General features: G+C 44.8%; 2 protein-coding genes across 16 annotated transcripts in view; one reads left to right on the forward strand and one right to left on the reverse strand.

Moving 5' to 3' along the window:
• The window catches only part of PXK (PX domain containing serine/threonine kinase like), a 92,618-nt gene extending 84,845 nt beyond the window's left edge, over positions 1-7,773 (forward strand). For 5 of the 14 annotated variants that reach the window (XM_004450684.5, XM_058288224.2, XM_004450685.4 and 2 more), the window contains one exon: positions 6,477-7,773. In XM_004450684.5, the coding sequence (XP_004450741.1) occupies positions 6,477-6,688 (212 nt within the window). In that variant the 3' untranslated portion in view covers positions 6,689-7,773. Of the gene's footprint in view, positions 1-3,156; positions 3,195-5,193; positions 5,228-6,476 lie in introns of all 14 variants that reach the window. The other 9 variants (XM_023586648.3, XM_071212121.1, XM_071212120.1 and 6 more) reach the window with 4 other exon arrangements.
• Positions 7,774-8,534: 761 nt separating this feature from the next.
• Positions 8,535-13,961, reverse strand: PDHB (pyruvate dehydrogenase E1 subunit beta). 2 transcript variants are annotated; one of them, XM_004450683.5, is made up of 10 exons: positions 13,849-13,961; positions 13,707-13,760; positions 12,658-12,765; positions 12,505-12,567; positions 12,359-12,394; positions 11,910-12,195; positions 11,372-11,482; positions 10,968-11,059; positions 10,014-10,155; positions 8,535-9,071 (listed from the first exon to the last, which is right to left on the reverse strand). In XM_004450683.5, exons 1-10 carry the CDS (start codon positions 13,888-13,890, stop codon positions 8,926-8,928), a joined length of 1,080 nt encoding a protein of 359 aa, XP_004450740.2. In that variant the 5' UTR covers positions 13,891-13,961; the 3' UTR covers positions 8,535-8,925. The 2 variants fall into 2 exon arrangements, with proteins under 2 accessions (XP_004450740.2, XP_023442413.2); XM_023586645.3 differs by lacking the exon at positions 8,535-9,071 and adding an exon at positions 9,182-9,485.
• Between the last annotated feature and the right edge of the window lie 1,227 nt (positions 13,962-15,188).

Below are 15,188 nucleotides of genomic sequence, written 5' to 3' on the forward strand. Positions count from 1 at the left end.
AATTCTCTGTCACGAGGCTTCTCGCCCTCAACTCCCGCTTCCCCCCGGAGCCAGCTGGTGCCTGGCAGCCCACTGGGCCGCTCTGTGGATCCCTTCTCTTCAGGGCTGATTGGTCGTCGTACAATGCCTGGGCTGCCTCTGCCTTTTCCTGTCCTCGGGCCGGTTAGGCTTTTTTTCCTTTTAGGAGGTAGTGGGGATTGGGTGCCTGTGAGCAGGCATTCAACCACTGAGCTTCACAGCTCCCCTGGTAAGGGAGGCTTCTGGAGGCTTGTCCGTCAGCCTCCCCCTGCCCCCTGTGCCTGGAGGCCAGGTGGGCTTCTGGCAGATTGCCAGCTGTCTCTCCTGGTCTCCCTCCCTCCTGGTCTGTCAGGGGCATTAGCCTAGTTCCGATCTCCCACGGCGGGGGGATGTGACAGCCTGCCTCATCAGCTCTCCTCTCACCCTCCCTGGAGCTGCTTCAGCGCTGGCTGGGGTCTGTTTTCCCCCTCTAGTCCGCCCACCCAATCTCCCCTTCCCCCTACACTCTCTCCCCCTGAGTTTGCTGGGTGCTGGTCCCACAGCTGTCTGCCCTGCAGACCCCCCCTCCCCCAGAGCCTGCTGGATACCAGGATGCTCCCCTGGTCACTTCACTCTTGGAGCTGGCTGAGCGCTAGTCTTTCAGCCGAGTCACCCCGTCTTCCCAGTCCTCTGAGCCGTCTCTGTGCTGGCTTGAGTGCCCACATCCTACAGCCTCCCTTTCCCCCAGTCCCCTGAGATCCCCGCTCTAGCTGCCCTCGCCAGTTTCCTCCACAGTCTCAGGGCTTTGCTCTGCCAGGTAAGCCTGCCTACCTTCCCGCAGTTTCTGGGGGAGGACTGCAGCCTGCCGTTCCCTACTCTGCCATCTGGGAATCCTCCACAGGCCTTTCCTGTATCTGACTGTATTTGAGCCCTTCCTTTGTTATAAATGGTTTATAGTCATTGTTTCATTTAATCCTCATGAATACCCTCCTGTCCAGCAAGGGTGGATTCTACTATATCTCCATTTAATAGATGAAGAAATTGAGCTCTATTGGGGTTACGGGAGTTTGACAAATGTTGCGCAAGTGGGGGTTTTAGGGCTAGGATCCAAACTTGGTTCTGTCTTTGTTCATTTGCCCCACAGAGTTTTACCGAGCACCTGCTCACTGCAGTAAACACTGCTCGGCCGGCATGAGAGGGCCCTAAATGCAGAGTCAGAAAGCCCAGGCTTGAGTACTAGCACTACTGCTTTCCAGCCATGACCTTGGACAGGTACTTTCCATTCTTTGAAGCTGCCTCTTAAAAAAGAATTCCTGCTCTTCTATCAATAGTACATGGCAAGGCTTTTGAAAGCAATAAAGTACTATAAAGTGTAAGCTATGAATGTCCCTGCTTGCCACTTATAATTCTAAGCAATAATTTTTATATAAAGAGAGCTGGCAGTTTGTAAAGAATGCAGTCCGTAGGAATGAATGGAGAAAAAGATATTTAGAATCTGGAGAGCTGAAGGAACTAAAACAGAGCCTGTGGGCACAGAGAGTGACTGAGAGCTTCAATAAGAGGGACGAGGGTTAAGAATTAAGAAGATACAAATAGATGGGAAGCGGACTTGGCCTAGTGGTTAGGGCGTCCGTCTACCACATGGGAGGTCCGCGGTTCAAACCCCAGGCCTCCTTGACCCGTGTGGAGCTGGCCCATGCGCAGTGCTGATGCGCGCAGGGAGTGCCCTGCCACGCAGGGGTGTCCCCCGCGTAGGGAGCCCCACGCGCAAGTAAGGAGAGCCGCCCAGCGTGAAAAGAAAGTGCAGCCTGCCCAGGACTGGTGCTGCACACATGGAGAGCTGACACAAGATGACGCAACAGAAAGAAACACAGATTCCCGTGCCGCTGACAACAGAAACGGGCAAAGACGACGCAGCAAATAGACACAGAGAACAGACAACCGGGGCGGGGGGTGGGGAGGGGGAGAGAAAAAGAAATAAAGAAATCTTTAAAAAAAAAAAAAAAAAGATAAAAGAGAGACAGAGGTGAATTTATTTAGAATGTTAGAGCTTCCAGAATTTGACTAGCCAGATCAAAGTCTGAAAATCATCTAGGCCCCAAATCAGTATCTGGCCATAAGAATTGCCCTTTTCTCAAAAACTGTACATGCACAGAGCACTTGCCGTCTGAAGCGTGTGTTGGCTTGTGCTCTCGTTGCGTCTCCTGCTGCCGCCGTGCCCACTCCCAGCCCTGTGTGGGAGCTCTTCCCCAGAGCCCTCCTCAGGCCCGTGGAGCGGGGCGGGCCAGCACTCCGGCCATCCCCCTCACCTCCCAGAGTGTCCCTTCAGAGGGGTCTGCCTGCCCATACAGTCCTGTTTCTCGTCTCTCCCCAGGGAAGGGATCTTCCTCCAGACAATGGGAAAGAGTTGGCTTCTTAGGAATGCTGGGATTCACTGTCCGGAAAAGCATCATCCCTCACATTTACCCTGGAATCTAGTCAGTTAAAAAGGAAGACAGGAACAATGTTTGCCTGGCTTGGTTCTTTATTAATGGTTTAACAGCAGTAAGTAAGCGCGTGCTGGGCTCTCGACCACTCACTGGCTAACCCAGCCCCTGAACTGCGCAGCCTTCAGGGGATGCCACGGACAGCGCCTCCTCAGACCTGTCCTCGGCCTTGCCCTTCCCAACCTTAAAAAGACAAGTTTCTAGTTTAGATTATAGAAGATTTACTTGGGAAAAAAGTTGTGGTTTTTCTCCCCTCTTGATAAACTGTCCTTATTTAGTAATAGAATTAAATACACTCACCACATCCATTCTGCTTTTCAGGGGAGGTAAAGTGTTCGGGGTTCTTCTGAAGTGAGTGCTGTCCTTGGAAATAAATTTTTAAAAATTTAAAAAGCACTGACTGGCTGGGAAAAAGAAAAGGAGAACGCAAAGAGCCAAGCAATTCACTGGTTACTTTTAGTACTTTTGCCGTGTTCTAGAAGGGTAGCAATAATGTTTACAAACCAGTGCATTTTGTAGTTAATTTAAGTGCATCCTAGTTTTACAGTGAGAATAAGCAGCATGTGATTTGGACTAATAATTTATTCTCTCTTACTATTTAATTAACTGACACTAAAATGTGAATAATGACTTGTGTCCCCCCTCTCTCTTTCTTTCTCTTTGCTGTTTTCAGTAGAGCATGCACCATTTTGAAGGTGAATTTTCGGTAAAGTAAGCCATGCTGATTTCTCTAACTTTAAAGATGCTCTGTTTCTGTATGTGATGTGGGACCCAGTGTGGCTAGATCACTGAATTGATGAGCAGGTGGGAAAGCAGATTCAAGATGATTTCCTTATCTGAACATTTAAATGAAACACAGCATCTTTAAAAAACACCTAAGTGACTTCATTTACATTCATTTCATTTTGTCATGCTGTTCAAAATCTTCATTTTCACTCCAATTTTAGTTTTAAATTATACCTTTAAAATGAGTCTAAAACCTGCAAATTAACACTATAGCGTTATGGTACATTTTAATTTTAGAAATTATGCCTCACTAAGTCCTATTTCTGCTAAAATGTTGGTTCCTGTTACCCCAATGATGGGGAAAGGATGTTAGGAAGGTGAGTTCTTGGTTACTGGGAGACAACTTACTAGCTTTTATAACCATTAGGGGAAAACTGTTTTTCTCTTTAAACATCCCTGGTGTGGTACACCACACATTGTCATTCTTTTATTTTCTCCATGACTGTCCAGTGCCCCGGATTGCTACTTAGAATTATAGATAGGCTGATTGTGAGCATCCTTCATCCTGGGTGTGTGAAGTGTGTGAACGGAGTTAGCAGTGGCTCTGACATGGAATCCGCCAGGTCCTGTCTGTGGCCTGGGCTATTGGGGGCCTTTTGTGTATGTGTGGGGGCTGGGAGGATACGCATTTGGGGGAGCAGAGTTCCGGCATTAGGCAGTTTTCCCAGGTTTGCCCAGGCCAAACAGCCAACTCTGAATTTGACCTTTGTTATCACCCACCCACCCCTCATTGTTACCAATGTGTTGTAGGTTAAACCCAGTGAAACTTTAAAGGAGCTTGAGGACCAAGGAAAAGGCAAAAAGAGCGAGCCAAAGAAAATCGGTGGGGCCTTAGTCAGAGGCTGAGTCGTGTTGACCTTCTTGCTCCTGGACCTCCTCTCCCTTTCCTGGGTGCTCTGAGTGGGCAGGGTGCGTTCTGGCCTTCCTTGCCCTGATTGTACACGTGGAGACCCACCACTGAGGAGAAGTGGACCTCATGGGACCTGAGGGATGACCTCTGGGAGGGACGGCAGGGTGGCCTTGCCCCTCACTCCCGGGATGAGCAGCCTCTCTTGGTGCAGTCCTTAGCATCCCATTTGCTTGGGAGATTTCGTTAAAGTGGCAACAGCTTCAGCCTTTGCTTGGAAAATAAAGATCCATTTACTGAACCCAACCCCAACTCCACTCCCCAACACCAAACTCTGTGGTAGTGAATTTGCACTTTTAATTTGTAATACCTACAGCTGGGGCCAAGTAAAGGGCTGGATTCCTGTGTGGGCCAAGCAGTTTTGTTCTGTGCCAAGGCCACAGGCCCTAGCCCTGAGCCCAGCCCTCTAGGCCATCTCTAGCACGTGGGAATCCTGGAGGGGTGTCCTGTCCCTGCCGGTCAGTAGATGCCCCAAGGCCTGTCACAGCTCAAAGCATGTCTTCTCCTTAACCCCCCAGTGACTCTGCTGCCAAGGGTCAAGACAAAGCTGGAAGGCAGGGGCTCTGGAGCTCCTTCTGGCACACGCTGGGTCTTGACTGTCAAGTCCAGATTCTGCTGCCTTTTTCTGGCCATTGGGTGGATGTCCACGGAAAGTGGTGTGTGGTGCCCAGTCCCTCCTAGTATTTCACTGGTCACTCAGCCCCCCTCAGAGGAATGCACCTATCACTTGCTCATTCTCCCTGGTTTCCTCACCTCAACAGTCATTTCAGGCTTCCAGTCCTTCTTTTTTCCCTTTGTAATCTTGTGACATAAAACCAGAAACATTTTCCCACAATCCATCTTAGCATAGATCATAATAGAACCTCATTCATCAGTTATTTGTTACTGTATAGAACCACTGAAAATTGTATTTTGTCCATTTGTATTTAAACGTTATTTTTATTGCTACCTTTTCATTATTTGAGACCTTGCAAGATTGCAGAGCATGAGTATATTTGTGTGATTCTTTAATTTCAGCTGCCTTAGGTTTGGCTAAAAGATGTAAAGGAAGGTAAGTGGTTTTCTATAAATTGCAAGATGTTGTTGCCTGTCATACTTGAAAAGGATGCACTTACCTTAGGTATTTTACTGGTGATCCTGCTCATCCATATAAATTCACATGGGGACTAGTATCTTTACCTGTTATCAGCACAGTTCAGTAGCAGTTTTGAGGGAGAAGCACCTACCAGCATGTCTTCCTGGTATAGCTGTAATTGAGAGCAGAGGGTAGGAACAGCAAGAGAGAGGCATAGAGAGCTGCAAGGTTCACAGGAGATGGGGCAACTAACTCTGTGGTACAGGAACGTTCAAGGCAGGGCTTTTTCTGTACTCAATTATTTTGCCCTGGGACACTTCATTCATTGATTGAAAAATATAAAATTCAAGTTGCAAATATTTGCACGCCTGGAACCTGAGGGAAGTTTTAGATAGCGGTCCAGTTTCCCTCTCATTGCCCACTAGGGCAGACATTCCACTCTCCCGTGATGCTCCAGCAGAGACGTTCCTTTAATGCAGTTACATTCTGTTCCTTGGTCAGGCCACAGTGGAAACAACGGTGCTTGAGGAAGACTCCTCCCAGAGCATACCATTGCTGGGGAGGCCCCTCTGCTCTCTGCTTTGCACTGCTAACAATTATTAGCATTTTATATTTCTCTATTGCAAGCTAATAGGGATGATGACTCATGACAGACTCCCCTGGAAAACACGTAACCCAGCAGGCACTGGCTTCTTGTCGAGAATCATGAGCAGTTTGTCACTTTATATTAAATCATATCTTTCAAACACTGTGTTAGAGCAGCTGAAGAACTGATTAATACTCAGGTAGCCCAGCTCTGTGCATACAGAGGACTGTCTTCAGTTGCTAGCTGAGGAGTAGGTGGAGCTGTCTGGGATCCGGCTAAAGTAGCTGATGAACTCTTCTTTTGAGACTATCACTAAACTCTGGGAATGGGGGAGAGCCTCATTTATGCAGGAAGAATATCACTGTGAGTAGTTTCTTGAAATCTATTATGTATTTTCAGAAAGCCTTTTCCCACATGACTGTTATTTGGGGGATATGGCAACCTTTAATTTCCCCACCCCCTTTGATGCTTCTTGCTTTCTTATTCAGTATTTTTAAAAATTCATACTACAGTGTATCTTGGACCCTCTGGGAAAACATTTATGGTCTGACCAAAGTTCATTTTTGCCCTGGACTGAGCAGTGGCGTGTGTGAAGGATGTGCTGGAGGGGTGAACACTGACTGTCTTTTCCCTCTACAGGGATATCTGCATTACCTCCACCTCCTCCACCTCCACCTCCACCACCAGCAGCTTCCTTGCCTCCGGCGAGCACAGAGGCACCCGCACTGCTGCCACCCCAGGCTGTGAATGGTGTGAGCCGAGGGGCCTTGCTCAGCTCCATCCAGAATTTCCAAAAAACAACTCTGAGGAAAGCTGAAACCTGTGATCACAGTGCTCCTAAGATCGGCTGAAGCTTCCTGTTTACACTTGGGGGGGGAAAAACTTTTTTTCCCCCTCCTGCCCCCAACCCCTGAAAGTGTACCCTCGTCTTGGATTCATAATTGCTGAGCCAGTACAGCCGCTTACCATTTGCAGTTGCTCATTTAAGAGGCTCTTCAAGAGGGAAATATTCTTCAAGTAGAAGCCAGGCTAGCATTGCTGCCTTGAAATAAGAAATATTTTGCACCTTTATTACCATTTTAAAGGAGTCTTATTCAATCTCTAATGGGCATCTTTCTGGGACAGCAGGATATCAGAGTAAGCATTTCCACCAAGTGAAGTAAATGATCAAGAAACTAGAACAATGACGGTATTCAGTCACAGTGAGTGGCCTGGTGTTGCAGTCCGTCCTACCCCAGCAGACGGCTCCTAGAAACGTTCCTCTCATCTTTCATTCCTCTGTTCTAAAGCATCTTTTGGTTATTTCTTAACTCCCATTTTTGCTACTTTGATTTCACCTTAGACATTAACACTGTAGCCTAAAGCATAGTTATGTCACTGAGATCGGAGAAGCAACTCGAGTTAATTTTCCCTTCAGACAGACCAGGAAAAGTATGCAGCATTCTCTTAAGTTCTAACAGGAATACCATCGTGGTTACAGAACTCAGGGCTGGCAAAGCAACTACTCCAAACCCTAATTCTTTTCAGTTAGAATATACTGAAACAGGCAAACATGTTAAGGTAAGGTCAGAAAAAGCTCTTGCCAATTAAGAGGATCTTCTTAAACCTCAGCAATTAAAGTTTGTTTTAGGGGGCAGGGTCATTATAACACAAGTAAATTTGGCATCTATAAAATCAATTCTGATTTCTGAAAGTCCTATTCTAAATACATTATCTTTTTAATGTTACTCATCTATTGGAAAGATCCTTCATCCTATGATTTGCTTAAACCCTTAAATAAATTGCACTTTAAAGGATTATAAATAATCCATTTTAAAATTCAAGTACACACATCAGTGTTGGTTACTATGCAGAGAATGTCATTGTGTATAGTTTCATGTAATCTGTGATATATGTTCAGCTGTATTTTTTATGAAAATAAACCATGTCAAGAAAATGTGTTGTCTGTAGCTTCGCTAGTTATTTCAAAGGAGAACTTTTTATAGCACCTTTTTTAAACGTTAAGAACAGATCCAGGGAAACAGATGTGGCTCAACCAATTGGGCTCCTGTCTACCATATAGGAGTTCCAGGATTCAATGCAAATCAATAAAAATAAATCTTTAAAAAAAAAAGTATTAATTATGGGCTCTCCTATAACTTAAAAAAAAAAAAAAAAAAAAAAGGAATAGATCCACACAGTATTTCCAGAAATTTCCTTCCCACCTATCTTAATTTTCTTTTGCATCATATTTTCCCTCTTAATAAGAGCTAATGATCCTGGTCTTACTATGTAAACTAGGTACTTCCCATGTTTTTATAACTAATTTAAACTTGTCTTTTCCATCTCAAATTCTGAAGAGGGCAGTGTATGACAGAACGTATGTTTTTCGGCAATGAGAAAATATCACTGTGAAAAATACCTGACATGAGTTTTGCTGTAACTTTAAAGGGAACCCTATTAGAATTTGGCATTGAAGAGTTTAGAGATAAGTTCTTGTTTTAAGGGTGACACCCTCTAGGTAATTAGTTCCCAGTAAGGGGAGGTGTAAATCCTTCAGAAATACGCAATTTTGGATTAAGCACCAGATATTTGGGGGAAAAAAAACCAGGCAATCACATTTGGCACAGTATCAGCTTATTCTCTATTTGGTACTAACTTTTTTAACAGAATTTTAAGATTCCACCCCACATTTAATTATTTCAGGAATATAAAAAGTCAGTCATAGAAGTTCATTTATTCCTTATCAAAGCAATTTAATGGTAATTGTAGACTATGCACATGTTATGCATAGTTTATCTTTTTAGGATATATTTTTCATCAGGACTCTTTCATACCTAGTCTTTCTAGTGAGAAAGGGTAAAAATTTACATTAGTCTTATTCAAAGCATATGGCAACTGTAACAGACAAAAAAAAAAGCAGGCATGAATCTAGGACAGGAGAGTAGTTTCCATATATAAGCACATTTAAACATCTTTCTAGTACAAAAACATTCTGTACTGTTGCTTCAGAGATTACTTTCTAATAAAGTCTTATATTACAAACCAGGTGAAGAGCCAGCAAGTATTGTAAATAAAAAATTATAGTGACTTGAAATTTAAGGTCAAACTAGATATTTAATGTTTTCTTGATGGCAAATATGATATCTTTGACCTGAGGTACAGAGTTGTCTTCTAGAATCTTTGCATAAGGCATAGGGATGTCAGCACCAGTGACACGAACTGCAGGAGCATCCAGGAAGTTGAATGCAGGGCCTAGGAGAGAAGGCAACTGAGAAAGTGCTAAGAAAAGCCAGCTGAGCATCACCACTGGGAAATAAGAGCTGGCCAAAGGAGAGAGTAAGCATGAAGTGGAGAAACTCAAATTATGGGGAATTTTGGTTTTATTTTTAACATTGAGCCAAAGGAGAAATGTCAAACTGATGAGTTGAAAGCTAAGGCATTTGGATACCCTTAGCTTTCCCCCTTTTTTTAAACACATTTAAAAAGTTTAATACAGGTGGTTCATTTCAAAAGAATTTAACAGTCAAGACACTGAGCCACTTTGTGTTCAGAGGGTAACAAGGAAACCAACTCCTCACAATCATGTATCCATTCTCTGGGGCACAGCCAGTCTTCCTGGCTGCATGTGCTCCCCCCTCATCCTCAGCCAGGGAGGGGCTCTGTGGTCTGAGAACAAGTTAATCAACACATAAAACAAAGTTTAAACAATCTGTGTCTAAAGAGCCCCCAACTAGAGTCCCATCAGGTGATTCCTGATCAGAAGCTGACAATGCCACAGAGCCTGGTTACACAACCCTCTGCCTTGTCTACCTGATTTGGGTTTTTCAAAGCTCCTTTTCTGGTGGCCCACAACTGCCCTGACAGCTCGCCCTGCCTGGGTCATGGTGAAGGGACACAGGCCATGCAGGGATGGGGGGGCACCCTCACTATCTAGTCCCTTCCACACTGCTAAGTGTCTGTTATGGTCATGTGGCCACTTGGCCACAACTGGTCACCACAGCACCCCGACCACAGTGCCTGCCCTAATGGGGGCAGGGGGAGGATGGAGTGAGGGTCAGGGGCAACACTGGCCTCAGGTACCCTTCCCTCCTAGGGAACATCCTTAGCTTTTGATCTCTTTATCCAATATTAAGATGTACAAGGTTTATGAAAAGCTTGACTGTACTTTATCACCAGTTTCTTTGAAATAAATACCTTCCATGATCCTGGCACAAATTTCAGCTCCTACTCCAAACTGTGGCCAGCCTCCTTCCACAGTTACGAGATGATTTGTCTTCATGACACTGGCTTCTATGGTTTCAATGTCCATTGGTCTGATGGTACGCAGGTTTATCACCTAAGCAGATGAAATAATAAATTCGCTTTAGAAAGCCACTACATCATATGTATAGCCTTGTCCTCATAATACCACTTTCTTTTTTGTTTCTTGTTCATCTTTTGATCTAGGAAAATTGAATCTGCCTATTCACAAAATGTTAAAGGGGAAATTGTACTTAAAGAAAAATCATTATCTTCGGGGAACGGGTGTAGCTCAGTGGTTGAGCGCCTGCTTCCCAGGTATGGGGTCCAGGGTTCAATCCCCAGAACTTCCTAAAAAAAAATCATCTTGACTACAAGCAGCTCTGTTAACATGCAGAATTCAATTTTAACTGCCCTTGGCCTGACTTCCCTCTTATCAAAATAAATATAGCTAACGTGTGAGTGCTCACCATTTACCAGGCACTAAGCTAAGTGTCATTCTCACGACCACTCTATAAGGAAACAGTGTATCATCCCCATTTTGCAAATGATGAAACTGAGACTTACAGTACATAATTTGTCCCAGAATAACTAAAAAGTGGTAAGCCTGAATAACAAAGAGATAGACTCACTGACTTCTAAGTTCCCCTTTCACCCCAACCTCCAGCTCTGAGGCTGGATCTTAACCTGAGAAAGATCCAGAACTTAACTGTTTTGTAAAAAGCTAAGATAAACATTTGAAAAGCAAGGAGGTTTTCAGCTTCAAGAAGAGGCAGACAGAACTGAGGGACAGAGCAAGAGTGGTTATTTGCCACTAATTAACCTTTTACAGATGTCAAGCCCCTACTTCGGGGTCTTAAATTTTAAAGAAGCCTTTCTGTTTCTTTAGGATCAAGAATGTCCACCCACCTCACATTCAACTCCCTCTTTAGAAAGCACCGTTGCAGCTTCTAAGCAGTGACCAACAGGCCTTGAATGGGAAACCACGGTTATATGCGTCCCTGAAACAGAGTGGTCACAGATCAGAGGTCAGGTCAAAACTAAAGTTGTCCTGTTCTACAGAAAGCTGTGGCTCTTGTTCATTTGTACAGTCTTCAACTCAGCTTCCTTCCAATGACAGAAGAATGTAACAGACTTCCTAGAAATGAACTACAAATCTAATGGACCAAGATTTACAAAAGCACAACTATATGAGAAGTCACAGCATCACACACTTAGAGTCAGCTCACTGCCTAATTTTTAAAGTCAAAAAGTGGTAACTTGTAGATTGAATGTAAACAACGTAAGTAGAGAGGTATACCAAGTTCTCTTACCTTGTCTCTCAATTTTGGCTTTTCCAATAGGAACCAGAAAATCTTTTGACTGAGCTTCATCAGGAAATTCAAAAGGAACTCCATACATCAATTCATTCTCTAGCATCACGACTGCAAAATATTAAAAATATTTAAACAGTGACTATTCTAACTGCATCTGAATAACTTAAAATGTATATACAACAATATTATTCACACTCTGAAGAGATCCACTGTGCTGACTAGGAAGCTTCACTTCTAACACATCTGAAGTCTCGAGAATCATTTTAGTTATTTACATTTGTAGTTTGGTCAGTCCTAATCGTATCTACTGAGATTAAGTCAGTGTTTTAAGTATGTAGCAAGGGTCTCCTTTACATAAATGGCCCCCTTATGATTAGAAATAAGAAAAACAACCACATTCTTTACTATCTGTAAATCATTACTGTTTTATATGAGATGTCTAAGCCTAACTAGAAGTCTTTAAAGATGGCTTCTATGCAAGGATTTCATTGTAGTTCTTTAATGTTCCAAAGAGTCCCAAGGGTTGCTTTCTGACCTGGATTGTCATCCCGAATGGCTGATTTAATAAGTCCTTTTGCATCCTCTGAATTCCAGGGGCTGACAACCTTTAAGCCTGGGCAGTGCCCGTACCAGGCAGCAAAGCACTGCGAATGCTGGGCAGCCACACCTGCTGAGGAACCATTGGGCCCCCTGAAGACTATGGGCACGCTCTGAAGGCCAGCTGACATGTAGTAAGTCTTGGCAGCTGAGTTTATAACCTGGTCAATGGCTTGCATGGAGAAATTGAAGGTCATAAATTCACAAATGGGCCGCAAGCCAGCCTGTCAAATCAAAAACATGCATGTGAAAAAGACTAAAACTCACAGCACTGAAGAGTGGCAAATAAGCACTCCATTTTTCCAACATTCAAAGGATATCTTAAATAGGATATCTTTTAATGTAAAAGAGATCACTTTGGATGAGCTTTAAAAGAATGTTACATACCATAGCTGCACCTACAGCAATTCCAGTAAAGCCCATCTATAAATACAAAGCAAAATACAGACTGAGTAAAAATACATAAAAATAATAGCAGTGTACTCTTTAACAGCTGTCTCCCTCAAAGGTCTATTTCCTGTCTGAAGGCTTACCTCTGATATGGGGGTATCTATGATCCTCTTGTCTCCATATTTCTTCCATAGGCCTCGACTAACCTACAATTAGAGTTGACCCCATTATTTTTAAGTGTATGTGGAGTTAAACAGCCACTTCAGTTGTATATAACTTTCACATATTTTGCTTACCTTGTATGCCCCATCATACTGGGCAACTTCCTCCCCAAGCAGAAATACCTTCTCATCTCTTTCCAGCTCCTCATCCATTCCTTGATTTATAGCATCACGAACTGTCACCTGTCACAGGTATGGGCAATCAATACGCTACAGGATTGTTTAACATACTATTGGGATTCTCTCCATTAATACTTACCTAGGCTGCCCACAGCTTACAATATAAAAACCAACACTAGAACAGGATTTTCTTTAAACGTTCAAAGAATTCTAAAAGCAACCCTATTGCACGTTGCCAGTCTTTAACTTGATGTGTTAATGAGAACTTACTAAACACTTTCCTTCATGTGCACCTATGCTTAAGAAAAAAGCTTGCTGCCCAGATCAGCCCACAGACAGTTTCCTAAGTAGAAAGTCTACTTGGCTATTTTATTTCTCTACTTAGTGGGTAGTACTGGGCAAAGAACTGTCAAAGAAACAACAACCGATACTAATAAGCACCCGAGCACTCACGAGGGGCCAGACACTGCCAATCACTGTGTGTTCAGCATCGTGTTTAATCCTCACAACTACCCTAGGAAGTATTATCTTACCACAGATTGATAAAATTTTGAGGTTTTAAAAAAGACGAGGCGGGGGAGGCAAGGTAAAGGTGCGTCAAGTCTTTGACAGATTGTCCATCTGATTGCCACCACCCTCCTGGGCTTGACATTTCACCAGGCTGCGAAAGGGCACGCACCAGCGCACTCGACTACCGCCTCCGGGGGCGCAGGGGGGAACTCGCCAGGGGGCAGCGCAGGCCGGCCAGCGGCCTGAGACCCTAACCCCGCTTCGGGACCAAGGCTTCCTGGAGGGGCCGCCTGCACGGTTCTAAGCAACAAGGAAGAATCTGCTGGACAGCAAAGGGCGATGAAGAGTCGGAGTTGCGCCCCACGCAAGACGCGGGAGTCCGCAGCCCGGGGCCCCGCGGCGCCCACCCTGGGCTCGGCGCAGGCGCGATCCCGGCCTGCAGCCGGGAGATGAGGGGGCCCCCTTGCTTGCCCAGGCCAGCGCCCGAGCGTTACCTGCAACGCCGCCGGCGCCGACCGATGGAAGCGCCTCCGCAACAGCCCGGACACCTGGCGAGGAGAAAGACAGAATGCTCGGAGAGGACGCAGGGTGGGCAGGGCCCGCGCACTGTCGCCGGCGCCCCGCACCGCTGCTGACCTGATGAAGGGGTCTCCGCACCAGCCCAGACGCCGCCGCCATCTTGCCGGTGTCCTCTAGCTGCCGCCTGACGCCAACCTAGCGGGACTAGTAGATGTAGACGCTCCGCCCCTCCTGCCAGCGCGGGCCAATGATAGGCCGCGGTGCCTGCGTGCTCCGCCCATCCTCCCCAAGGTGAAAGGCTAAGGGGCGGGGCCCAGGGCATGACCCTGCCTCTCTGACCCCGGGCCATTCAAATGCGCTTGATAGACGGTGCACGGTGGCAGGCGTGGCCGGTTACGCTCCGGTACCTGTTCTTGAAGCCTTGGGACTAAAATTCGGATTCTGAGGAACTTGATCGCTCGAGGCTGGAGGGACTTTAAGAGCTGGGCCACCCGTCAGTTAGCACTGGTACCCTTTCAGCACAGGTAGCGCTTGCACACTCTAGTGTCCAGGGAACCTACTACCTGCGGAGTGCCTTGTCTTCCCTGGACAGCGCTCTCTGTTGGTGCCTTAGGATGTGAGCACTAGCTTTCATAGCATATTTTTTTTCTTTAAACATTTCTAAAATTTTGAAATAATTCCAAGTGACCAAACATTTGCACACATAATACAGAACCATACAGAGAACTCCACTATACCCTACCCAACCACCCAGATACTTACATCCGCCAATTTAACATTTTGCCACATCATTCTGTCAACCAGTCTATTGTCCATCCACTTTCTGAACATGTGAAGTAATTTGTATACATTATGCTCCTTGAACACTTAATACTTCATGTACATTTCCTAATAACAAAGACATCCACCATAAGTGCTGTTGTCATGTTCAAGAAATTTAACATTGACATAAAGCTTACAATATACATTCCAATTTTTCATATGTCCCAATACTGTCCTTTCAGGTCTTTTTTCCTCCATTATTACATCCTGTACAGGATCATGTATTCCATTTAATTGTCTCTTTAGTGGCTCTTAATTTTTTAAATTGCAGAAACATCTACAGCACAAACTGTCATCTCTACCACTCCCAAGTATACCATTCAATGGGATTAATCACATTCACAATATTGTGCTAGTCTCACTGTTCTCCATTACTCAACTTTCCCATTACCCAAACAGAAATCCTATACCCATTACTGGGTATTTACTGTGGTCATCAGTTCCGTTTGGTTCATTTTCATAATTTCAATTCTATTTCTATCCTTTTATTATTATCTTTGTGATCACCCATCATTTTCTCGATTTCCTTTAGTTCTTTGTCCATGTTTTCCTTTAGCTCTTTTAGCATATTAAGGATCTTTTTAAAAATTTCTTTCCCCTCCCCTCCCCCGTCCTCCTCCTCCCTCCCCAGTTGT

The sequence above is a fragment of the Dasypus novemcinctus genome, chromosome 26 (genome assembly GCF_030445035.2).
Source record: "Dasypus novemcinctus isolate mDasNov1 chromosome 26, mDasNov1.1.hap2, whole genome shotgun sequence".
Classification (NCBI taxonomy): domain Eukaryota; kingdom Metazoa; phylum Chordata; class Mammalia; order Cingulata; family Dasypodidae; genus Dasypus; species Dasypus novemcinctus.

What these genes read in the sequence shown, in the direction of transcription:
- PDHB (XM_004450683.5), bottom strand. Translation starts at nt 13,890, where the DNA reads ATGGCGGCGGCGTCTGGGCTGGTGCGGAGACCCCTTCATCAG. An exon ending in TAGATACCCCCATATCAGAG is followed by an intron (nt 12,395 to 12,504) that starts GTAAGCCTTCAG and finishes TTGTATTTATAG; the next exon opens with ATGGGCTTTACTGGAATTGC. An exon ending in CATTCGGGATGACAATCCAG is followed by an intron (nt 11,483 to 11,909) that starts GTCAGAAAGCAA and finishes AATATTTTGCAG; the next exon opens with TCGTGATGCTAGAGAATGAA.